At 40.5% G+C, this 24,430-nt stretch overlaps 1 protein-coding gene across 1 annotated transcript; it reads right to left on the bottom strand.

Annotated features, from left to right (window-relative positions):
* Positions 1–450: 450 nt before the first annotated feature.
* On the bottom strand, positions 451–4,983 carry LOC149316984 (serpin B3-like). Its single transcript, XM_089518791.1, has 8 exons — positions 4,816–4,983; positions 4,091–4,189; positions 3,529–3,669; positions 3,148–3,294; positions 2,524–2,641; positions 1,498–1,649; positions 1,053–1,220; positions 451–843 (listed from the first exon to the last, which is right to left on the bottom strand). The coding sequence occupies exons 1-8, from the start codon at positions 4,981–4,983 to the stop codon at positions 451–453; spliced, it is 1,386 nt and encodes a 461-aa protein (XP_089374917.1).
* Positions 4,984–24,430: the final 19,447 nt, after the last annotated feature.

Raw genomic sequence — 24,430 nt, 5'->3', positions numbered from 1 at the left:
AAAATCCCCACATCTCTCAGAACTAGGCAACAGTGATAGGGGAAACTACATCCCTGGATATTGCCCTCCTTCGGTTATCTTTAAGGAAAAGAATCTCTCTCTCTTTCTCAAACTGCAAACATTGAAAAATAGTCAGCGGCCATGTCAAAAAGCTGGCATCATTTTCAGAGGTGAGGAGAAATGCTATGCTTTAAAAAGCTGAACAGGAGTAAATTGTCAGAGAAGGGAATTGTAGACAGACAAAGAATGAAGCTTTTAAAGCATTCTTGTCCTGACTTGAGAATCAGGCCCACCACCAAATAGAAAGTCTCTTTGCCCCAATCTCTATAAACACCGGAATTCCAGAGAATGAGCCAAAGAGGAAGAAGATACAGAGTACTGAAATCTTCAAAAACAGGTTTTCCATATACATGTTCCGTTGGTTTCATTGCATGGATCACAAGGGTCTCTTTATTGTGGTGTAGCAAATCTGCCAAAAGCAATGATGCTCTGGGTGCAATTGTGGCGGGCAAAATACACGAAGGGATGGTCAGCCACAAACTCCAGGGCCTCCCGACGGGGACGCCTATCCCGGGGGCAACGGCGGGCCTCTGGTTCCTCACCACCTTCCTCATCAATCTCAATGAAAGCATCATGGACCAGCTGGGTAAGAGCCACTCCTTCTGTGGTTGTTGCTTGAGAGAAATCAGCCTTTTCAGGATCGGAAACATCAGGCAAATCCAGGTATTCAATGAGATAAAAGCTCTTCTCTGCACTGAACTTGGGAATGAAGACATCCACCTCTTCAGGCTTCAGATAACAGGACAAGTCAAGCAGGTGCTCATGGCTCAGACCATCCTCCAGCTAGAGGAACAAGCATAAAATGGTGGTGAGAACATTTCAACTCAAGATAGACCCAGATTCAAAGAATGATGGTTGCAACCCACAGCTGATAAGAAATAGTTTTTCAAAAACATTGTCTGATTATTTGATGGCCAGAGATGAGTGGCTGGATTCATAAAAGGTTTAACCCAACAAATGGATAGAGTGAGAAGTGTGAGAAGATGCCTTACCTGTTCAAGAGCTTCTGGACTGCAGTCTGTTGGGAGCAGAATGAAGAAGCTGAATTCATCGTCTTTGTAGGGGACCTCAAGCACTTGCACCTCAGTGTCACAGAAATCAATGGTGCCTGTGTTGTAAACACCCTTCCTGTTCATCAGCTGCACAGTGTAGCAATCTCTCTGAAAAGAGTTAGAGGGAAAACAGATGAATGTAGCATGAAGGGAGCCAGCTTTTTTATTTATTTTGCAAGCTGTATTATTTTGGAGACTATGAACCTGTGAGTGATAGGTCAAAATGCTGAGTTTGATAAACCAAGCATAAAATCCAGTTGCTTCGCCATATCAACAAGGTCTGAAAGCATGCCTGTTCCAAGGTAACCACTGCTACAATTACATTATCTTTTGCTCTGCAAAACTGGAAGATGAAAGCTATGCATATACATAATATATAACCCACCTGATCTGCGTAATGTGGGTAGAATGGGGCTTCAACTGTGAGTTCTTTGTCAAATTTCACTTGCCATTGTCCCTTGAAGTAGAGAGCATTTACTTTCAGGAGCTGAGCAAGACAGTCAAAGCTGTCCTTGGGAAGGAGATTCTTGATTTTACCTTGCAAAGAAATGAATACAACACTTTTTTAGTTTCCTGCATTTTTAGCCATACACCTGGGCTGTATCACTCCAAATCTATCAAACTAACTTTCCTTTTCTATGTTTTGAGGAATGCATAAATCAGGCTCATGCCCTTGAGATGTTTGACACTATCATCTTTAGTCAAAACATTGAGCTAAGCATGGAGTTGGAAATTTTCGTCCAACAAAATCGTGTGGGGAACTTCGTTGGTGAAAAATGATGTACTGTATATACTCATATATAAGTCTAGAAATTTAGGTTGGAAAAGTGACCCAAAAACCTGACTTGATTTATTCATGGGTCAATGTAAGTACTGTACTTTAACTCACTCACAGACACACACACACATAAAACCATCCCCTGGTGAAAGGCAAGTTTAATCTGCCCTGGAAGGACTGACCCCCTTCTGCTCTCTCAACCATCCAGCCTTTACTATAAGCACAAATAGTTATGCCTGCTGGAATTTTGTAAGTTTTTAGGCATTGTTTCCTTTTGCTTCAACTTCTACTTCTTTCTTTGCATACCCTTAAGTTTTACCCTTGACTTATCTATGGTCATATCAAAATCCATAATTTCCCCCCCAAAATCTGCCCTCGACTTATACATGAGGTCGACTTATAGTCAAGTATATATGGTAGATCATTTCACAAGGAATTCTTGCATTAGATTTATGCAGGAAACATTCTGTTATTGAATATATGATTTGCTTGGTCTTTGTTTCAGTTTCTGTTCCAGGAAAGATTCTATTATTTATTTATTTTTAAGAAACAGCTCAGTACAGTAAAAGATCTTTCTTTCAAGGAATTCACTAAACATCAGGAGGAAACAGTGAGTGGATGATGTGCTCTTACCATGTGTCTGGATCTCAACCCAAAGGTTTATGATTCTCCTCACTTCCTCTGGAGAATTCTTCAGATCAGCATTTGCTACTTCTGACCAGTAGAGTTTCAGAGCACAGTAAATGAATTTCTGGAGAGATTGGGGGGGGGGGGGGGGGGATCAGTACATTTATAAATAAAATACAGAAACCCTCTCAGACTTCAGAATTATTAAGAATACAGCTGACTGCTCCAAATGACTTTGCAAAATAGAAGTGTTTTTGTCAGCTTCCTAAAAGCCCAGAAAGCTCGATGGGCCTCTCTGGACAGAGGGTTCCAGAAAGCAGGAGCAGCTAGAGAAAATGTATGACTACTTTCTAACTATCTCAGATTCCTACTAATCTTCCAAAAGACTTCAGAATATCAGCTTTTGCTGGTGGAACACTTTGTAGAAAAAAGATTCACTGTACAGTTCAGTTTCCTACAATACTGTAAACTAATAGTTTGCTCCAGTGATATTGGGGAATGAGATAAAGTGTTTGTTGTGGGAAGTAGAAGAGCACACTGATGGTAGAGTTCAATCAAGCTCTTATGTTCAATGTTTTTAGTCTGCATGCAGCAGTGGACCCATCATGTAGTTTAAAATCAGACTGGTACCTGGATGAAGGCAATGTCATGGTCCCCATACAGCTTGTTGGCAAAACTGAGAGTGTAGTTGGTGCTGGGTGCATTCAGAGTGGCAAGGATTTTGCTGAATGCAGTGTGGACTCCTTCAGGTGTCTCACACTCATAATCTGGAACACACTAATAATGAAAAGGGAAGAGTTAGCTGTAATTGCTCTTAAACATGATTTAATTCCTAAACATGCTTTGATGTTCCTTTTTCCATGGTAGAACTAGCTCTTAAATAAGACTTTTTGATACACTTATTGAGAATGGCCAAATCTGAACATTAAACTTACCAAACCTTTTATTAAATGTTTACTGTTTACTATATGTTTACTAATATTTTGTAAATATTTAATAAATTTTACTTACTCTATCAGGACAAGGCCGTTCAGTAGGGCAGGTTGGCTCAGGACGTGGTCTTGGTCTGGGGCATGGTTCAGGACAGACTTGAGCAGGACGCGGTCTTGCCTTGGGGCAGGTTGCACTTCTTTGTTGTGCCTGTTGTTGTGCCTGCCATGATATTAATAGAAATTAATAGATGCACAAAATTCAAGTTGTTTAAAGGAAAGGGCTAAGAAAACCCATTTGCATAAAGCAACATTATTTTTTCAAAATATCTAATATGTCTGATATGTGCCCTGCATAATGTAACTGAAGGGATGCAAATGCACCCTCACCATCTAATATGCATGCATCAGAAAGGGCAGGAAAGTCCATTCCTTACATTAATGTTTTGTTGGGTACATGCCAGTCAAAATGATGTTTACCATTCTGAGTAAGATATTTTGGCTCTTCTTCCTTCTTTGAGATATATTTCTCCACAACTGGCATGGAGTTTAATGCTGAGTTACTTGATAATGCACAAGTAGGCTTGTTGGTGGCAGGAGGGATGATATACACGAATGTTATTTTCATGCTTTCATGTAGCTACCTTTAGTTTGGTTGCTGATCGTCCAAAGCTTCTGACTGCTCCAATGTACCTTCTGTTTCTGGTTCCAACACACTCTTTCACTTCATCCCAGTGCAGAACCTTGATTAAAATCGTAACATTGCTTCAGAAACTCCAGTCATACAAAACAACATTTGTTACCTTAATATGATTGTTTCATTCCTATCTCTCTTATAGTAAAAAGTGGCTAGTCCAGTCAACCACAAAGTGGATGCTATCATATACAGTATTCCAATCCTGGGGAATGATTCAACATGTTTATGATACTTGATCTGAATCATGCCAATTTGATAATCCACATTGATGGAGAACTCTTTAGGCAAGGTAGATATCTACCAGCAATAACTCATGTTGTGTAAGAAACAGGAGAAGGGGGCATATTCTATATATTTATACATATACTGACTACAAACAGATTAAATCATTATTTTAAAAAAAGGGCTCTTTTTAAAACAATTACGAGAACGCTTCCATGATGAAAACAGAAGTGTTCCCCTTTAATAGCACCATCCGCGATCCCACCAGGAGGCTCCCAGTGCAGATCGGGGCGATGGAAGCATGGCGGAAGGTAAGTAATGTGATAAACTCCTAAGATGGACAAACTGTAATTCAAAATGAGTATAATACAATGATAAGCAATGGTGGCAAGCTGGTTTTTCAATCAAGCCAGTTGGAAGGCACTGTACCTTCCACTTGGTGACACTTACCTTCTCAATCTCAGCTGCCTGTTCACATCCAGATCCTAAGGCAAGCAGACCCAGAGCAGAGGTAGCATTCACAGGAGCAAACAGGAGGTTCTCACATGGGTGCTCCTTCCTTATTGACTGGTAGCAGTCAATAGCAAATTTAGCATTGACTTCAGGCAAGGTAGTCATGATGTCGTTCACAAGGTCTACAAGAAGAAAAGAACCATTCAGTACTTCACAATCTGTCGACATTATTTCATTCCTATTTTTACATCTTGAACCACTGACGTGAAGCATACTATAGGTTAGATGCACCCTGCAGTAATCTAGTCATCACTCTATGACACAATTTTGAAGTATCTAAGATAAAAGAAATTTAATTTTGCATCAACAGATAAATCACCAAACACAAGGATACCTAAAGGGTTGCAGAGTATGTTCTTTACCTGGACCTCAGCAGAGATGATCAGAGACTTCCAGCTGAGTATGATGCTCTCCTGCTGTGAGGTGCAGGTATTTATACTGATCTTTGGACACCCCCACTGCCATTAAAAATGCTTGCACTTCTAAATCTGCAACAGTTTGATTAAATATAATTTACATAATGAAAACACTGTAATACATAAACTGGACATTTGCAATCATCCAATGTAATTATCATAGATTATTACATATACTGCATTTATGTAGTATAATTAGGTGCAACTCATATACTGCAGACAGTGTCCAGATTGCAACACTGAAAGTTGCATCCTTTTAGCCTTGAATGTGTTTTATGTATTAACAGTGCAATGTTCTGTAAATGATGATCATTTGCAATCTCCCCATTATAGTAATATCCCCCAAAGCATAGAATTTCCCAGAAACCTCCATTAAAGGAATGTTTAGTGAGGATCTCTACATAGGGAGCAAAACTTGGAGATTATTCTTTTACTCCACACATCATGCCACTATTGTGCTACCTGGAATATCAGTTGATGCTTTGAAAAATGCAAATAATTTTGGGGTCCTCTTCATGTACATCCTTCCACAGATATGCCATGCTACCTAGGTTTAGGGCAATGGTAATCCAAAACTTTGGGAGGCTGGGGAAAGCCTGGCAAGGATGGATTTATAGCTGTACCACCCAGCGAAGTTCAGTTAATAACTGTCAGTTCCTCTGTTGTTACAACTGCATTTTGAGTTCATATTATAGTCAGATTTGGGATGTTAAGAGCCATCTGACTTAGAAGAACAAATTTTAAAAAATGAAAAAAAAAATCAAAAATCAAAAATTCAAACAATCGTCAAAAGCTTAACCAGAACCAAGGAAAATTCAAGCCATTCTGATATCTGCATAAGTTTGTCTAAATTGGGGTGGGACAATGGAGTCCTGATAACATTGGACTGCAACTACCAGCATTCCTCATGAGGGATGCTGGGACTTGTAGCCCAACAACATCTGGAGGGGCACATTATTCCCATTCTTGGTCTATATTCTTTAAGTGTTTATCATTTTAAGGAATCTTGATGTCTCAAAGGGACTTTAAGGAATCTTTATGTGTGTTTCCCCCCTCCAACTGCTTTAAATAATGGATGGTAGAGCAGCATTTGTAATAGTGGCATTTTGGGACTACATCTTTGAGAACTGGCCCAGAAACATAACTTTTCTATGTTTCTACTAGGTTGCTCCAGTGCTTTTTTACTTTCAGGCTGATTCTTCCATTCTTCCAGAAGAGATTGTGCCTCTTCAGAGTGAGATGTCACATTTTTAAAGAAGAATGGTATCAACATTTCATGATGGATCCACATTGGGTTAAAGCCTTCCTGCGATTTCCTCCATGGTTCCAATCTGGATGAAGTCTTGCAACTACTTTTTATTTTTAAGACATCATTCACATAATTGCTAATGGCATGAATATATCTTACCTATCTGGCACTCACTTCTAGTTTGAAGAGGTATAATCCACTTCACCATCACAGGACTTCCACTTTCATTGTGGTTGCTGTGCAGCCCCAGTCAAAGAGGCAGGCATTTTGAAGGTTACATCCAAAAAACAATGCCAATTTCACACATTTTCAATGGTACTAGAAATGACATGTCATTACTTCTGGCTGCCAAAGTGGTGCCTGCAATGACACACCTACTGCCCTCTGGAGTTCTGGAGGACTCCAAAATTTCATGACATGACTGTGCCTTAGGCTTTGGATCATGCCCACTAGTATAGTATATATCTTGGGAAACTGAGTTCCTCCTTCCATTGACATTATAGCTAAAAAAAAAGTTTTAGACTATGACCCCAAATTATTACGAAAGCAAGAAAATATATTCTTTTCATATTGTTGACACTATTATACAAATAAATAACTGAGCTCTGTCTGACACATGGGAGAAAGGTAGACTATAAATAAATACAAATCACATATGTTTTGTATCAAGTGGCTAGTTGAAATTTCCAAATATACATTCTCAGGCAATTCTGTGAAGGATTTTTTCAGTGGATTTTGATTTAAAAGGAAATAAAAATCCCTGATATTTCAGGGGTGGCTGAAATTATTTACTAATACAAGCATTTTGCAGAATGGATTCCATCACTTCCTCTCACCAAAAGCATCCTTATCATGATTTTTTTGGCACTTCAGTCATTTGAAATCTCACCCAGGAAAAGTTACCCTCCAAATGTCAATGGGACTTAGCCATTGCAGCTAACTTGTCATGTTACTTTTAAACAGTGAAACTTGGAAGCACATTTAACTCTCTGTGTATGGAATCCTCATATGTATACATCTTATTTTTGTGAGGTATGGAAGCAGTCGTTATTTAGGTAATTTGATGAATCTGTCCTAGTTTAGAAGAACATTATTAACACCTCAGTTCTATCTTTCTCTCTCTCTCTCTCTCTATCTCTCTCTCTCTCTCTCTCTCTCTCTCTCTCTCTATATATATATATATATATATATACATATATATATCTCCATGATGAGTGGTTTTGCAGTTGCTGGATATCAGCTCCTATCATCCTTGACTGAAGCTGATAATCTTGGCTATGGGGGATAAGAGTTTGAATTCAACAACACCAGGAGGGTTACATGTTCCTCACCCCTGCTATACAGACTGAATTGGGAGTAGTATGTTAGGACTCAAAAGAGCTTCTGTCTGAGGAGACATATTTAGGATTGAAATGTGTGTATTTTTTTGTATATGCCAGCATTATAAAATAAGCAACATTTTGCTTTTGAGATTCTGTCAAGCTTGTCCTCATTTATTTTCAAGCACAAAAAACATGACACAAAAATAAACAAGTGTTAATCTGTACAAATTGTGCCTCCAGTGTTGCTTCACAGCCTGTGGCAAACTGACATTAATGGCAATTCTAGTATTCCTGATTGTTCTCATTATCTGGAAGTACTGAATAATGCCCCCCTCTTTTTTTATTGAGCACGTGTACCCTTTTGTACATGCAGTCATTACAACAGGATATTTATGAGTCTGTCCCCATTTCACAACTTAAAACTTTATATAATGCATGGAGATGAGTCGTTTTATAGGAAAACATTTCTGCCTAGACAATCTGGAGACGGCTAGCTAAGCACGTTCGCAGCACTGAGAGTGGAAAGTATCAGCAGAAAACCAAGCCGATAGGAAACAGAATATTATCTCTCTTCATATCTGCTGTCCTGATGATATGCCTTGGCACATTTCAGAGGGATATGTAAAAATGATATGTTGGTCATAACCCAAGGCATAGTATTGAGGAGTGGCATAGTTGGGCAATTTTAGACTTTGGACATAATAGTCTTTGTGGAGGCTCCTTCTTTAGTTGGTAATGCGTGCATTACTTCACCTGTTGCATAGTGTGATGAGTCAGTCCTAACATTTTGGGGTGATCCTACTGAGCATATACAGGAAATAAGAGATGATATCACTTCCTAATACATTCTGGGGGGGATGTACCCCAATGGCTGGGTGGTTGCTTCAGGACCCAAGAATCCACAGCATTGCTTTACCAAGGGAGCAAAGTGAATTTTCAGGATGGTGGCAACCATCACCAATAATAATAAGAAGAAGAAGAAGAAGAAGAAGTTTTATTTTTATCCCACTTCTCCCATAGGATTGAGGCGGGTTACAATAGTAAAATACACAAAATACATAATTAGATACAAAATAAAATTACATAAACCCTTAACCCCTTCCTTAAAACTAAACTACATAATTATAACAACAACATAATAAAATACAGTCATATTTGGGGTGAGACATCTTGGGGTAGTCATGGGCAATTCATATCAGTGGAACTGGGATGATCAGTCAGGTAAGGCCTGTCAGAAGCGATCCGTCTGGACGGCCTTTTTAAAGCCATCTAGATTGGTGATATGTCCCAATGTACCCAATGGTGGCCTCTCTTCCCTGACCCCCCCCCCCCCCCGGCCTGGGTGCAAAAAGAGGTATTTCCTTGCCAAATGCCAGGTATGTCCTTCTTTGCGTTCTGCGGTGGAAGGAGCATTACTGAAAAATCTGTTTCCCTTCTGGTCATCCACCATACCACACTTACTGAGAATAGTCTGTGAGGAAGATGTTAACATTGCATTGTTTCACATGAGAAGAGGCGCTGTATCCCAAACCATAAGAGGCCTTAGATGTCAAAATCTTCACCAATGAAGCAACAAAATTGTAGCATTATAAGTTCATAATCCAAGCACATGTGTTCCATTTGGTGATCCAGTTTACACAAAATCCACCTCATGGTAGGTTTGGTGGAACATTACATGAAACTGATTTATAGAGACCTTTACATGAAGTATCTATATCACACTTTGAGTTCTGTGGGAAAGGGAGGAATATGTATCCATTCCTTGATGGGTACAACTTCCAGAACTTCAGGAGTTGAAACTCAAAAGGACATTTCCCCCATCTTTTCCCCTTCGCCAGGCAATAAGCAGCATGGACTTAAAAGTCTGTGTAAATTCTGGACCTTTGGTTTATCTTTGAAGCCAACTTGATACTGGTGGGGGCAGTAGAGAGCTGTGGACATTTTTTAAAGTCATACTTCTAAAGAGCATTGAGTTGGAATTGCTTTGACAATGTACCTTGCAAAAGAATTGGGATTTAAATCTCTCCCCTCCAATTTTTTATTGGAGACATTCAATCCCCCATGGAAATTGAGAGATTTTTAGAGGCCTTTGCTAGAATCCTTAACTTTTCAAAGGTTTTTGTCAGTCAGATAAAATGAATGACCTAAAGTTATTCCCAGTGGAATATTCTATTCCAGATGAAGAAGGATGCTGTCAGTGTGCGCTGCCATCACCTCAAGTGGTGGGGAGGTTTATATTGTGCAAAAAGAAAGAAGAAAGAAAGAAAAAGCTATGAATGCCAGTGTGGCATAGTTGTTTGAGTATTGATTGGACTACAGTTCTGGAGATCAGGGTTCGAATGCTCAGTCATGCAAACCCACTGGATAAACTTGGGCAACTCACACAATCTCAGCCTCATAGGAAGGCAAAGGCAAACCCCTCTGAACAAATGTTGGCAGGAAAACCCTAGAATATGTTTGCCTTAGGGTCACCATAAGTCAGAACTGATTTTGATACAACAGTAAAATCAGTATGGTTACTTCACCCAGAAAGTACATGATTTTGTGAAGTTCTTGGAGATTTCTCTATATCACACTCAGCAACTCCTGAACTGTAATTCTTTAATCATTTTGCCACAGAGTCACCTTATCCACAGAGTCTGCATCCATAAATTCAACCATCCTTGGCTTGAAAATGTTTTTTTTAAATGTAAATTATGTCATTCCATTTATTTGTTGTTGTTGCTGTTGTTGCAAACTTTGGGTTTTTTTTCCCCAAAGCAAACTTTGATTTTTGCCATTTTATAGAAGAGACACCATTGTACTATGCCACTGTCTATAACAGGACTTGAGCACCCATGGATTTTGGTATCCATGGGAGTCCTGGGACCGAAATCTTGGCAGCTTTATCAAGTGCACTGTAAAAAAAGTTCTGTCTAGATAACCATTTGAGTTGCTTTATTGGTTGCATTCTAAGGGATTCTAACCACTTTTTTCCCTGTTATCCAAATGACATTGTGCCAGTTGTGGGTTTCTTCAAATGCATCTGCCTAATTTTCTGACCTTTCGCTCTAACAAGTGACTTTTAAGAAATGCCAATATTTTCCAGGCTGTTCAGCTCATGTGGTTCATAAGAATGGCACATTTCATTTCATTTTTAGAAGTCTTTGCTTGTGATTTGGGTGGTGATGTTATCCATGAGTGTATCCAATCTTCTTGCTTTTCCCTAGATTTTTGCTATTATTTTCAAGTTTATGCTTTGCAAGCCTCTCCAAAGCCTCTGTTACTTTTAAAACAACCACAACAACACTACTTGGAGATAAGCATTATTCAAAGTTGACACTGTGGTACAGCAGGAGGGAAATGAAAAGAAATGCATAGGCATAGACTGACAGAGAGACATGCAAACACTTCAGCCTCAAAATAACAGCCTTGTCATTCTGTAAATACAAAAATTAAGGTCTTTTACATTCAGGATTGCCATAAGTCAGAAATGCCTTGAAGGCACACAACAGCAACAAGAAGATGTCAGAGGTCCAAACACACTGCAGAAATAATCCAGTTTGAGTCCACTTTAACTGCCCTGGCTCAGTGCTAGGGAATTCTGGGAATTGTAGTTTATTGTGGCACCAGAACTGTGTGACGGAGAAGGTACAATGTCTCAAAAAACATATGGCAACCCTATGACTATGGCTATGGCATCACCCTACAGAATCCTGGGATTTGTCATTTGGTGAAGGGATTGGAATTTACTCCCAAAGTGCATTATCATCTTTCTCTTAATTCACAATTCCTAAGGGGCCAGGAGAAGAGAGAGTAAAGATTAAATCAGGCTGCCTTTGGGATGTTAAGGCAGAATGGATCAGAGCTCCCTATCAGAAAATTCTAAGTACAATGTTAAACTACAGATCTCACAACTCTGTAGAATGGAGCCATGGCAGTTAAAGTGGTTTCACACTGCTATAAACTGAATAGCATAGACACATTCTGTGGGTTCTCTTGTGTTTTAGGGAGAGGGAGGTAGAAAAGTTGAATATAGGAAGATGTGATGGTGGCATGTGAGATAATGTGTGTGTGAGAGAGAGAAAGAGTACGGGAAAGCATGTGCAACCTCAAAGTTTTTTTTTAAATGATCTACAACAACAACAAAAATTCTCATCTCATGTCTGATGATGATGGAAGAAGCCCAGAAATGATGGAAGGAAAACGTTCATGGCTGGCCTGGCTGACTTTGTAGAGGTGAAGACAATACCATGAGGCAAGGTGGATAAATCGAAGAGCAATATACCATCAAAGCTTGCCAAATTAGTGATATCACAGCAGCAATTTTGTAAAGAAGTTTTTTTAAAAATCAGAAGGAAGCACCACGATCTGGTATCTCTGTGTGAAAACCAATGACTTCTTTGAAATGTAAACAGGGGAACAAGGGGTGCAGAGAAGTTCTAGCATATGTGCATGCACTAGAAGTTGAAGAAGGATGAGATAGAAAAGGTGGAAAAATGTGATTGTGTATATGTAAATCCATGCTGCACAAGGGGAACAAGGATAGAATTAGGAGGGAGGCAAAGGTATTGAGCACAATCACAGAGGACTTTTTCTTCAGATACCCCTAGACTATAGAATGACCTGCCAGAAAATATTTGACAGCTAAATACATTGGCCAAAATTAAAATAGCATTAAAGATTAGTCTCTTCCAGCAGATCTATCCAGATGATGTTTAAATTGTGACTTTTAAATGATGAATTTTAAACTATGGATTGTTTTAATCTGTATATGTCTTATTCGTTCTTTTAAATTGATGTGTTTTAACTGATGGGTATTTGTTAATTTGTTGTTGTTCCCCATCTCAATCCATGGGGAGAGGCAGGTAAGAAATAATTATAATTATAATTATTACTATTATTATAATCACCTGACATCACAGCCCATGTCAGATCACACACGATTCTTATGAACTATGCTAGCTGAAACTTAAAGAAAGTCAAGTGAAAAATGTGGAAGCACTTGGAAGGGAAAATGACAAAAAAGGAGATGAAGCAACATGAAATGTCTGGGAAAACTATTGTACAAATTGCTCAAGCACAGTCCATCTGGAAGAGCTGTTATTTCATGTTATTGTTAGTGAGGAAATGTTTAATACCCAAAGTGAATAGTTAAGTTAAAGTTTAATAGTTGATTGTAAAAGAAATCCTAGGTGCAGATGGTATGTCTTCCTGGGGCTGACACGGTTACTCCCAATGTCACAATATGTTGTTTGCTCTTTTCAGATTAATACAAAAACCCCAGGTGTGGCTCAAAGGGTTAAAACATAAAGCTGCTCAAAATTTAAAAGAAAACTGGTATAAATTATATTTCAGGTGGCAATTTACCCCAACGAAATTATCTAAAATGAATAAAAATTTCAGTAATCTGTGTTGGAAATGTGGAGAAAAACCAGGTTTTTATATTCATTGCTGGTGGCATTGCAAGGAAGCTAAAAGATATTGGAAATCAATTATTGAAGTTATTAATAAGATCCTAGGAATTAAGGTGGATTTAAAACCAGAATATATATTATTAGGGATGTTCAAAGGGGAAATAGAGAAAAAATCTGGTAAAATATTATTTTATATGGTAACAGTTGCCAGAATATTATATGCACAGAAATGGAAATCCAAATTAATACCAGATATTAAAGACTGGATATTTAAACTATTGGATATTCTAGAGATGGACAAACTAACATATTTGATCAATAATGATACCCTAGAAGGCTACGAAATAGAATGGGATTCAGTAGAAACTTTTAAAAGACTATTTTGGGGAATCCATTTTGCTAAATTTTTAATAGAAAAGATATACCTTGATCTGATGAGCTTTTAGGAACAATGTAACACAAATTCATTATTTGTAAACTGTAGACTATATATACTGTAGATTATGATTTTGGATCTCGATATTTGTTAGAAATATTTTTAGTCTCTCTTATTATCTGGTATCTCTCTCTCTCTCTCTCTCTCTCTCTCTCTCTCTTGTATTTCAGAAATAATCACAGCTTTCTTGGAATCCAATAAGAATATGAATATACAGATTGGGTTAACATGGAAAAATATACTAGATATAGACAAAGGGAGTGGTTTTAGGACATAGTTGAAGAGATTTTAGAAAGACAACTAGATTTAATAACAGGATAATGGAAGTCATCATAACCTGAAGAATTCCAGAATTGGATTTGAAAAACTTGATGAGGGTGAGGAGAAGATGTTGGATGTAGGAAGGGTGGGAATTAGGGTGGGATGGAGAGTTGTTTTTTCTGTATTAAGTTTGAAATAAAAATTTATTAAATCTATATTTAAAAAAAAGAATATTAGAAGCAAGAAGTTTCTGACCAGCTCTCAGTGGAGGATAGTCCAGAAGAAAGTCCAGGGTATAAAAGCAGTAAATAAATAAAAATAACAAGAGATTATCCTTGTAACCATGGTTTTGGAGACACCTGAGCCAATGAGTGGCAGCTCACCATACACTTGAGGTCATATGAACTCACAATGGGAGAGGTATGCATGGCCCATAAGTTTCCAGAATGCTTTCAGTTGGCCTTTGGCAATCCTGTGGTTGAAACATGGCTGACTTCAGTGCGTTTTGGCTCTCAGTTTTGGTCGGATTGATGTGGAGCACAAAAAGTCAAAAGTCTTCTCTGGAGGAACCTTGCGATCAGCACCTACAGTTCCTCCAAGGAGATGTGGAATTGAGGGGCAACTGGTTGGCCACCATGACCATGCTCAGTAGCATCTGTGCCATGTGACTCTTTGCCATGTATGCTCTCAATTACATGTGCACAAACAGGATTCTCTGTGGCCCCAATGCAGAAGAGGAATGTCAGGGGAGCCCAAGGTCTTGTGGAGGAATCAAGGAGAGCAGAGTGGTCATGTGCACCTTGTCCTCCTAGGTGCCCACCTGCACTCTGCCCCGATGCATCTCTCGCCCTCCTGTCCACACTCAGGCCCAGTGGGCCAATGCACAGCAACTGGCCTGCATGGAGCAAGAACTGGAGGTATTCCTTTCCAAGTTCTGAACCCCGCGGTGTGCCTTGGGAGAGATCATCCTGGAAGAGTCGTGTCCACAAAGTGGGAGCCAGGAAGGGAATGAGCTTCACATCACGGTGTATGAAGTCGCTTACCAGGAGGTGGTGGCTGGCCAGGTGCGACGGAGAAGTCAAAGGCAGCGAGTCACATAAAACAGACAAGCAGATTATTGCATTGTACTGTAATACAAATCATATAGAACTTTAAGTCCCATTAAAAAAAAGTCTCTGATTTTACTGGGAGCTGATAGAAAATATTCTGGGATAAACAAAATCTGTATGGATCCCCAAAATAAAACCAAAAGAAGAACAACTTTGGGAGTTTTTGGACTTTTTAATCAGCCTCGATGGTGACTTTTTTTGTACTCCAAGCTGTGCTCCCAAACCTGACAGCTTCCAGATGCATTGGACTACAGATGGCACAGTTCAACTGCTTGCCTGGAAATGGTGGCATTTGTCACCCCAAGCAAAGGTCAGAGAAGGCTGTCCTAAAACATAGTACCTAACAACCTGTCGATTATGTTTCATCACTAATCTGCATCTTTCTTCATTCCACCCCCACCCACCACCTTTGCAATATGTATCCTGTTCACACACCCATCAAATTCTGCGGACTGTGGATTAGAGGGAGTTAATAAGGAACTGAGGGCTAAATCAAATTACTAGTACCAATGAAATTAGATCCATTAAAATTAATGGGATAGTACATCACCAGAAATGCAAGTCCTATGAAGTCAATAAATCTACTCTAACTGGGGCAAGCAATTGGATTTTGATGTTCAGTTCCAATAAGAACATATTAATGCAGCATGGTGCTGAAGTACTCTTTGCACTGCTAATTTTTTACAAGCACTGGGGCTTTTTATTTTTATTTTCTAGAGATGCATTAAAATGTGCAAGACTCAGCCAGCAATCTAAAGTGATGACTGCCCAGCAAAAAGCATTATCAGCTGAATCTCTGGCATGAAAAATAACCTTGAGGCTGCTAAATACCATGCAGTGTCGGGTTCTTCAAGGAGGAGGAATTTCTCAAGGATGCCAGAAGGAAAATTCATCTTCCCCATCTTGGGCAAAGAATTCTTTATTAAAGGGCTTGGACTGGCGATGAAGGGGCATCCTAAACCCAAAATGAATAAGTAATCCATTCTCAACATTTGATTATATTTTTCAGTAGGTGGAAGTAATTTTCATAACAACTGCTGAGTAAATATTTATAATGAAATTATTTTGAATTTTATTGTTGTTGTTAACTGCCCTTGAGTTGATTTCAACTCATGGCGACCCAGCTGATGAGACATCTCCAAGACCCTTTGACCTCCACTGCTCTGCCCAACTCCTGAAAACTCATACTTGTTATCTCTAGTAAAGAGAAAGAGACCATCCATCTCACATGTGGCCTTCCTCTCTTTCTACTTCCCTCTGCCTTTCCTAGTATTATTGTTTTTTCCATTGATTCATTGTCCAGCTCTCACATTCATACATGGTAATAGGAAATACAATGGTTTGTACAATTCTAACTTTTGTGCTCAGTTGTATATCTTTGCATTTTAGAATCTTCTCTAGTTCTTTCATGGCTGCCCTTCCCATTCTGAATCTTCTTCTAATTTCCTGGCTGCATTCTCCATTTCTCCATTTTGAATTACCTTGGGGAAAATATTTAGTTTTGCAGAGCTCTACCAAATTTTGTCTAGGCTTTGACATATCAATCACGTGAAAATATAAATGCAGCTCATTGGTATTATAATTTGAAAACAATCACTGCTGGTCCTGCCAATCTAAGATAGAAGTGTCAGCCAAAAGCTAAAGAGTTCAGCTAAAGCATCATCAAAACCCTCTTCCAAAATATGTACTTGAAAGGGACTTATCTCAGGGACAAGTGCATAGAATAACGCTACCTCCCCCTTTATCTTGATCTTCTGTTTTACTCAGTAAGGCCCTTACTAAATTGTGTTATATATTTTTGGTGTTTTTAAATTATTGTTTATTGGAAGGGAGGGAGGGAGGGAGGGAGGGAGGGAGGGAGGGAGGGAAACGAAATGGTTAACTTTTTCAACTGGGTACTCTCTGGCACCTCCTTGACTGGTAATATTTTAAAAAGAGGTTGGGTAGCAATACCTCAGATTTAAGTTCTCTATTGTGTATATTAAAGTGAAAAATCTTTGGTAGCTCCAATCGTTTTACCAATAAGTTCTGAAAGTGCCTCTAGTATTGTGAGTTACATGACTAGGTCCTGTGATAACATTTCCTGAGTAGATGTGTGGGCAAAGTTGATATCTGGGTTTGTGGAAAGGTCTTGTACCCATCTCCCTACCTGTGTTGTGCATCCTCCTGTAAGGAAGTAACTGAGATTGAGGGGCTGTATGTGGGCATTTACTTTTGCACAGTTAGTTTCAAAGATGCCACAAGATCCCTTTGCATACTGATATTTAAGACCAATATGGCTCTGAAAAGTCAAGGAAGAAAGTGCAAAGACAGGTTTACAGTTGAACATTGAGAAAACATAAATAATGACCACAGGTGATTTACATAACTTTAAAGTAAACAATAAAGACTAGAATAGTTCAAGATTTTCCATGCTTTGTCTCAGTTATCAATCAGAATGGACACTGCACTCAGGAAATTAGGAGACTAGACTTGGAAGGACAGCTAAAGATATATCATTGAATATTGAAATTAGAAATTGTCTGTGCCATCATATTTCCAGTTTCTGTGTATGGTTGTGAAACTGGACAGTGAAGAAAACTGATAGGAAGAGAATCATAAAAAATATTAATAATAAAAAATATTATCAATTCATTTGAAATGTGGTGCTGGAAGAAAGTTCTGCAGGTATCCTGGACTGCCAAGAAGACAAATAAATGAGTCTTACAGCAAATCAAGCTTGAACGCTTCCTAGAAGCCAAGATGATGAAATAAACTGTAGTATTTTGGCATATCATGAGAAGGCATCACTCACTAGAAAAGACAATAGTGCTTGACAAGATAGAAGGCATTGAAAAAGAGGATGACCACATTACAGATTGATGGACATAATGAAGGAAGACACAGCCCTGAGTCTGCAAGACCTGAGCAGGGCTGTTGGTGACAAGGTGACCAAACTAAGTGTAGTAATTTGAGGGGGGTACTATTAATGTGCTGAATTTATCTAATTAGAATACATAATAATAGTCATAACTATAATTATTTGAATAATATGAAATTAGATGACTAGATTTGAGGGATTGGAAAATGTCAAGCCTAACTACAAGCTTGTTTTTTAAGAAATAAGAACTGTCGTGCTTAATACGAAGTCTCAATTCAAAATAGAAACTGGAATTTCTCTCCAATTGCCACTCCTGCTGACAAGGAAATGGTATCATTGATGAGAGCATTCAGTATCTAACTGTCTTGCTTACCTCTACTGAATGGAGACCTGTCAAACTGGCTCAAACTGGTACAACCCCCTATTGTGAGGTATTGTGCAGTTCCCAGAGATGTTGGGCAAGAGTGGTTTAGCATTGTCTTTTTTTGTGCAGCACTGACAAGTATCAGCTATGGTGCCAAAGCTTTTGTCTCTAAGAGATCCTCTGCCAGTGTCGCCCCCTACTACTGCTGTTGCCCAGTAGCTGGTTGGCACTTTAAATTGGCTCCTCAACAAAAGCCTTTCTGATATGGGAGACCCTACCATCTGCACTGCTACAGTCGGTATAGCCTCTTGCCACACAGGAGCATGCAGCCCCACAGGAAGATAGTGTCAAGTCGGGGAGGGAGTACCATGCTAGTCCTTCGGAAACCAAAGGATTTTTAAAAATAAATAAATAAATAAAATTGATAGAAGATTCGATTCCCTGGTTTTGCAACTACTTGCAATCAGTAAGGCAAGTAGTTGCAAAACCAATGAATTGAATCTTCTCTCAATTTATTTTAAAATATGTATGCAGTGCACCTGGAAGCTGTACAGGAAAGGCTTCTCCCGTGCCCCAGAAGAAACCATGGGGCTCATGCCGGGTGCATACCACAGGAACGAGCCCCATTATTTCTAATGCAGCTTGAGTTTATGCTGTATTTTCCTTACACGGCAGGGTCCGGAACGGATTCCCCCCATAAGGGAAGGACCAACTGTATGTGTATATTTAGGCCCTGGACAGACGGCCCCTCTGTGGCATCATGGTGACGTGCTAGGGTTGCTTCAGGGTGGTGCAGGGCCTAGCACATTGCCATGATGCCATAGCTGTGCGGCACAATCCAGATGGTGTGCACATCTATGATGTCACTGCTGCGCATCATTCAGATGGACCTGCACAGTCATGACGTGCTCACACCACCACCACCAGTTTGCGGTGGTGCTAAAAGGAGCCGCTTTTCAGCCCTCCTTTATTTTTTGTGCAGTTGCGCCACAAAATCTGGTTGCTGTAGTGTGGCTATGTGGAAAAGAGAGGGGGCTCCCAGCTGCATATATATATATAGAGAGAGAGAGAGGGAGGGAGGGAGGGAGGGAGGGAGGGAGGGAGGGAGAGAGAGAGAGAGAGAGTGTTCCCATGATGGGCTGCCCAGACTGCCGCTTATGTCAGTGATGACGCACAGATGATTGACATGCATTTTGAAGCAGCGCAAACTAGTGGGGAATGACAATCGTGCCCCAAAAAAAGCTATTACAAGGGGATAATGAAAAGATCCACTTTCACAGTGGGAACGACAGATCTTATGGAATTGCTTTACCAACACAGAGTGAAGGCAAATCACAAACCGAATGAGCCCCAGCCTAAGATCAACAATGTTTCACTCCCTTGCTACCTAAAAAAGACTCTCCTTTCTTCTGTATAAAGTGCGGCCGCATCATATGCAGGTGTGCTTTATGCTGCTTTCAACATATGTTGAAAGACAAGCGGGGAGAAAAGGGTGGCAAATGACATTAGGATGAATGGGGCACGTGCCCATGGCACGCGCACACCACCGCGCCACCGTGTGCACGAGCCCCATTCATTTGAACGGGGCCCGAGCATACGTGTTATTTGTTTTACGTGGGAGAGTCCAGAACGGATCCCCCGTGTAAACAAAGGGCGCACTGTACAACCTTTATGTGACTTACAGATGTGGATGCTAGCACTCAAACTTTTTTTTATTCAAATAATAAATGGAATCATCTGCATGAACCTAAATTCAGTTTCCTAGCTTAAAAAAAATTATACAGTCGGCCCTTCTTATACACGGATTTTTTATACACGGATTTAAGCATACACGGTTTGAAAATGTTCCAAAAAAGTATAAATTTACCTTGATGTTCCATTTTTTATTAGGGACACCATTTTGCTATGGCATTATACTTAATGGGACTTGAGCATACACGGATTTTGTTATACACGGTGGATCTTGGAACCAAACCCCAGCGTATAAAAAGGATCCACTGTAGCTCCTTTGTTTCTCATCAAGGTTAGGGTTAGGATTAGGGATAGGGTTAGGGTTAGGGTGAGGGTTAGGGTTAGGGTTAGGGTTAGGGTTGGGGTTGGGGTTGGGGTTGCGGTTGGGGTTAGGGTTAGGGTTAGGGTTCAGGGTTAGGGTTAGGGTTAGGATTAGGGTTGTGATTGGGGTTGGGGTTGGGGTTGGGGTTGGGGTTAGGGTTAGGGTTAAGGTTGGGATTGGGGTTGGGGTTGGGGTTGGCATTAGGGTTAGGGTTAGGGTTGGGGTTAGGGTTAGGGTTAGGGGGGTAGGGTTAGGGTTAGGGTTAGGGTTAGAGTTAGTTAGATTAGGGGTTAGGGGTTAGGGGTTAGGGATTAGAGGTTAGGATTAGGGATAAGATTAGGGTTAGTTAAGGTTAGGGTTAGGGTTAGTTAGGGTTAGGGTTAGGTTTTAGGGTTAGCGATAAGGTTAGGGTTAGGGTTAGGGTTAGGGTTAGGATTAGGGTTAGAGTTGGGTTAGAATTAGGATTATGATTAGGGTTAGGTTTAGGCTTAGGCTTAGGATTAGGGTTAGGATTAGTTAGTGTTAGGGTTAGGGTTGTGATTGGGGTTGGGGTTGGGGTTGGGGTTAGGGTTAAATTTAGGGTTGGGATAGGAGTTGGGGTTGGGGTTGGGGTTAGAGTTAGGGTTAGGGTTAGGGTTGGGGTTAGGGTTAGGTGTTAATGTTAGGGTTAGGGTTTAGGGGGTTAGGGTTAGGGTTAGGGGGTTAGGGTTAGGGTTAGGGTTAGAGTTAGATTAGGGGTTAGGGGTTAGGGATTAAGGATTAGAGGTTAGGGTTAGAGTTAGGGTTAGGGTTAGTTAGGGTTAGGGATAAGGTTAGTGTTAGGGATTAGGATTACGGTTAGGGTTAGGGTTAGGGTTAGCATTAGGGTTAAGGTTACGATTAGGGTTAGGGTTAGGGTTAGGATTAGGGTTGGGGTTAGGATTGGGATTAAGAGTAGGGTTAGGATTAGGGTTAGGGTTTGGGTTAGGGTGAGGGTTAGGGTTAGGGTTAAAATTAGGATTAGGGTTAGGATTAGGATTAGGATTAGGATTAGGATTAGGGATAGGGATAGGGTTAGGTTTAGGGTTGGGGTTGGGGTTTGGGTTAAGGTTAGAGTTTAGTCGTTAAGGTTACAGGGTTAGGGTTAGGGTTACAGTTATATCAGGTGTTAGGGGTTAGGGGTTAGGGATTAGAGGTTAGGCTTAGGGTTAGGGTTAGGGTTAGTCAGGGTTAGGGTTAGGGTTTGGTTTTAGTTAGGGTTAGGGTTAGTAAGGGTTAGGGATTAGAGGTGAGGGTTAGGGTGAGGGTTATGGTTAGGGGTTAGGGGTTAAGGTTACTGATAGGTTTAACGTTACGGTTAGGGTTAGGGTTTTGGTCACGGTTAAGAGTAGTGTTAGGGTTAGGGTTAGGGTTTAGGGTTAGGGTTAGGGTTAGGATTAGGTTTAAGATTAGAGTTAGGGTTAGAGTTAGAGTTAGGATTAGGGTTAAGGTTAGGAGTAGGGTTAGGAATAGGGCTAGGGTTATGATTAGGGTTAGGGTTAGGGAAAGGATTAAGGTTAGGGTTAGGGTTGGGATTGGGGTTAGGATTGGGGTAAGGGTTAGGATAAGCTTTAGGGTGAAGGTTAGGGTTTGGATTAGTGTTAGTTAGGGTTAGGGTTAAGGTTAGGGTTAGAGTTAAGAATACGGTGAGAGTTTGGATTAGGGTTAGGATTAGTTAGGGTTAAGGTTAGGGTTAGAGTTAGTTAGGGTTAGCGTTAGGGTTAGTTAGGGTTATAGTTAGGGTTAGGGTTTAGTTAGGCTTAGGGATAGGGTTAGTGTTAGGGTTAGGGTTAGGGTTAGGATAAGGGTTAGGGTGAAGGTTAGGATTAGGGTTAGGGTTAGGGTTAGGATTAGGGTTAGGGTTAGGGTTAGGGTTGAGGTTAGGGTTGGGATTTGGTTTGGGGTTGGGGTTGCCGTTTGGGTTAGGGATTGGTTTAGTTAGGCTTAGGGTTAGAGTTAGGGTTAGGGTTAGGTTTAGGGTTAAGATTAGAATTAGGGTTAGGATTAGGGTTAGGATTGGGATTAGGGATAGGGTGAGGGTTAGGCTTAAGGTTAGGGTTAGGGTTGGGGATCGGGTGAGGGTCAGTTAGGGTTAGGGTTAGGGTTAGGGTTAGTAAGGATTAGGGTTAGGGTTAGGGTTTAGTTAGTGTTAGGGTTAGGGTTAGGGTTTAGTTAGGGTTAGGGTTATGATTAGGGTTAGGGTTAGGGTTTAGGGTTAGGGTTAGGATTAGGATTAGGATTAGGGTTAATATTAGGGTTAGGGTTAGGGATAGGATTAGGGTTAGGGTTAGGGTTGGGGAACGGGTTGGGTTGGGGTTAGGGTTAATTAGGGTTATGGTTAGGGTTAAGGTTAGGGTTGGGGTTGCAATTAGGGTTAGGGTTAGGGTTAGTTTTAGTGTTAGTTAGGGTTAGGGTTAGGGTTAGAGTTAGGGCTTAGGGAAAGGGTTAGGGTTAGGGTTAGGGTTATCTTTAGGGTTAGGCTTAGGGTTAGGCTTAGGGTTAGGATTAGGGTTAAGATCAGGGTAAGCGTTAGGGTTAGAGTTAGGATTAGGGTTAAGGTTAGGATCAGGGTTAGGGTTAGGGTTAAGATTAGGGTTAGGGTTAGGGTTACGGTTAGAGTTAGCATTAGGGTTAGTGTTAGGGTTCAGATTAGGGTTAGGGTTACGGTTAGGATTAGGGTTATTATTAGGGTTAGTAAGGATTAAAGTTAGGGTTTAGTTAGGGTTAGGGTTAGGGTAAGGTTTAGGGTTATGGTTAGGGTTAATTAGGGTTAGTGTTAGGGTTATGGTTAAGGTTAGGGTTAGATAGGGTTAGGGTTAGGGTTAAGGTTAGGGTTGCGGTTGGGTTAGGGTTAGGATTAGAGTTAGGGTTCGCGTTAGTTAGGGTTAGGGTTAGGGTGAGGGTGAGGGTGAGGGTTAGGGTTAGGTTTCGGGTTAGGGTTGCGGTTCGGGTTGAGGTTAGGGTTAGGGTTAGGGTTAAGATTAGGATTAGGGTTAGGATTAGGATTATGGATAGGGTTAGGGTTAGGGTTAGGGTTGGGGTTGGGGTTGGGTTGGTGTTGGTGTTGGGGTTAGGATTAGGTGTTAGGTTTAGGGTTTGGGAGTTAGGGTTATGGGGTTAGGGTTAGGGTTAGAGTTAGATTAGGTGTTAGGGGTTAGGGGTTAGGATTAGAGGTTAGGCTTAGGTTTAGGCTTAGGTTTAGGATTATTGTTAGTTTGAGTTAGGGTTAGGGTTGTGATTGGTGTTGGAGTTGGGGTTTGGGTTAGCGTTAGCTTTAGGGTAAAAGTTAGGGTTGGGATTGGAGTTGGGGTTGGGGTTCGGGTTCGGGTTGGGGTTAGGGTTAGGGTTAGGGTTGGGGTTAGGGTTATGTGTCAGGGTTAGGGTTAGGGTTAGGGGTAATGGGTTTAGGGGGTTAGGGTTAGGGTTAGGGGGTCAGGGTTAGGGTAAGGGTTAGGGTTAGAGTTAGATTAGGGGTTAGGGGTTAGGGGTTAGGGAGTAGTGGTTACAGTTAGAGTTAGGGTTAGGGTTAGTTAGGATTAGGCTTAGGGTTAGGGTTAGTTAGGGTTAGGGTTAGGGTTAGTTAGGGTTTGTTTTAGGTTTTAGTTTGGGTTAGGGATAAGGTTAGTGTTAGGGTTAGGATTAGGATTAGGGTTAGGGTTAGGGTTAGGGTTAGGGTTATGGTTATGATTACTGTTACGGTTAGGGTTAGTTAGGGTTAGGGTTAGGGTAAGGGTTAGGGTTAGGGTTAGTGTTTAGTTAGCATTAGGGTTATGGTTAGGGTTAGTTACGGTTAGGCCTAGGGTTTAGTTATGGTTAGGGTTAGGGTTAGAGTTAGGATTAGGGTTATGGTTAGGGTTAGTTAGGGTTAGGGTTGGTTCGGGTTAGGGTTAGTGTTAGTTAGGGTTAGTGTTAGGGTTAGGGTTAGGGCTTAGTTAGTGTTAGGGTTACCATTACGGTTAGGTTTAGGGTTAGTGTTTAGGGTTAGGGTTAGGATTAGGATTAGGATTAGGGTAAATATTAGGGTTAGGGTTAGGGATAGGATTAGGGTTAGGGTTAGGGTTGGGGAAC

This window comes from Sceloporus occidentalis, unplaced genomic scaffold (assembly GCF_023333645.1).
Source record: "Sceloporus occidentalis isolate IW3139 unplaced genomic scaffold, rSceOcc1.0.p SCAF_3, whole genome shotgun sequence".
NCBI classification, from domain to species: domain Eukaryota; kingdom Metazoa; phylum Chordata; class Lepidosauria; order Squamata; family Phrynosomatidae; genus Sceloporus; species Sceloporus occidentalis.
The sequence above is the reverse complement of the archived record's forward strand: the minus strand, read 5'-3'. Positions and strand labels throughout refer to the sequence as shown.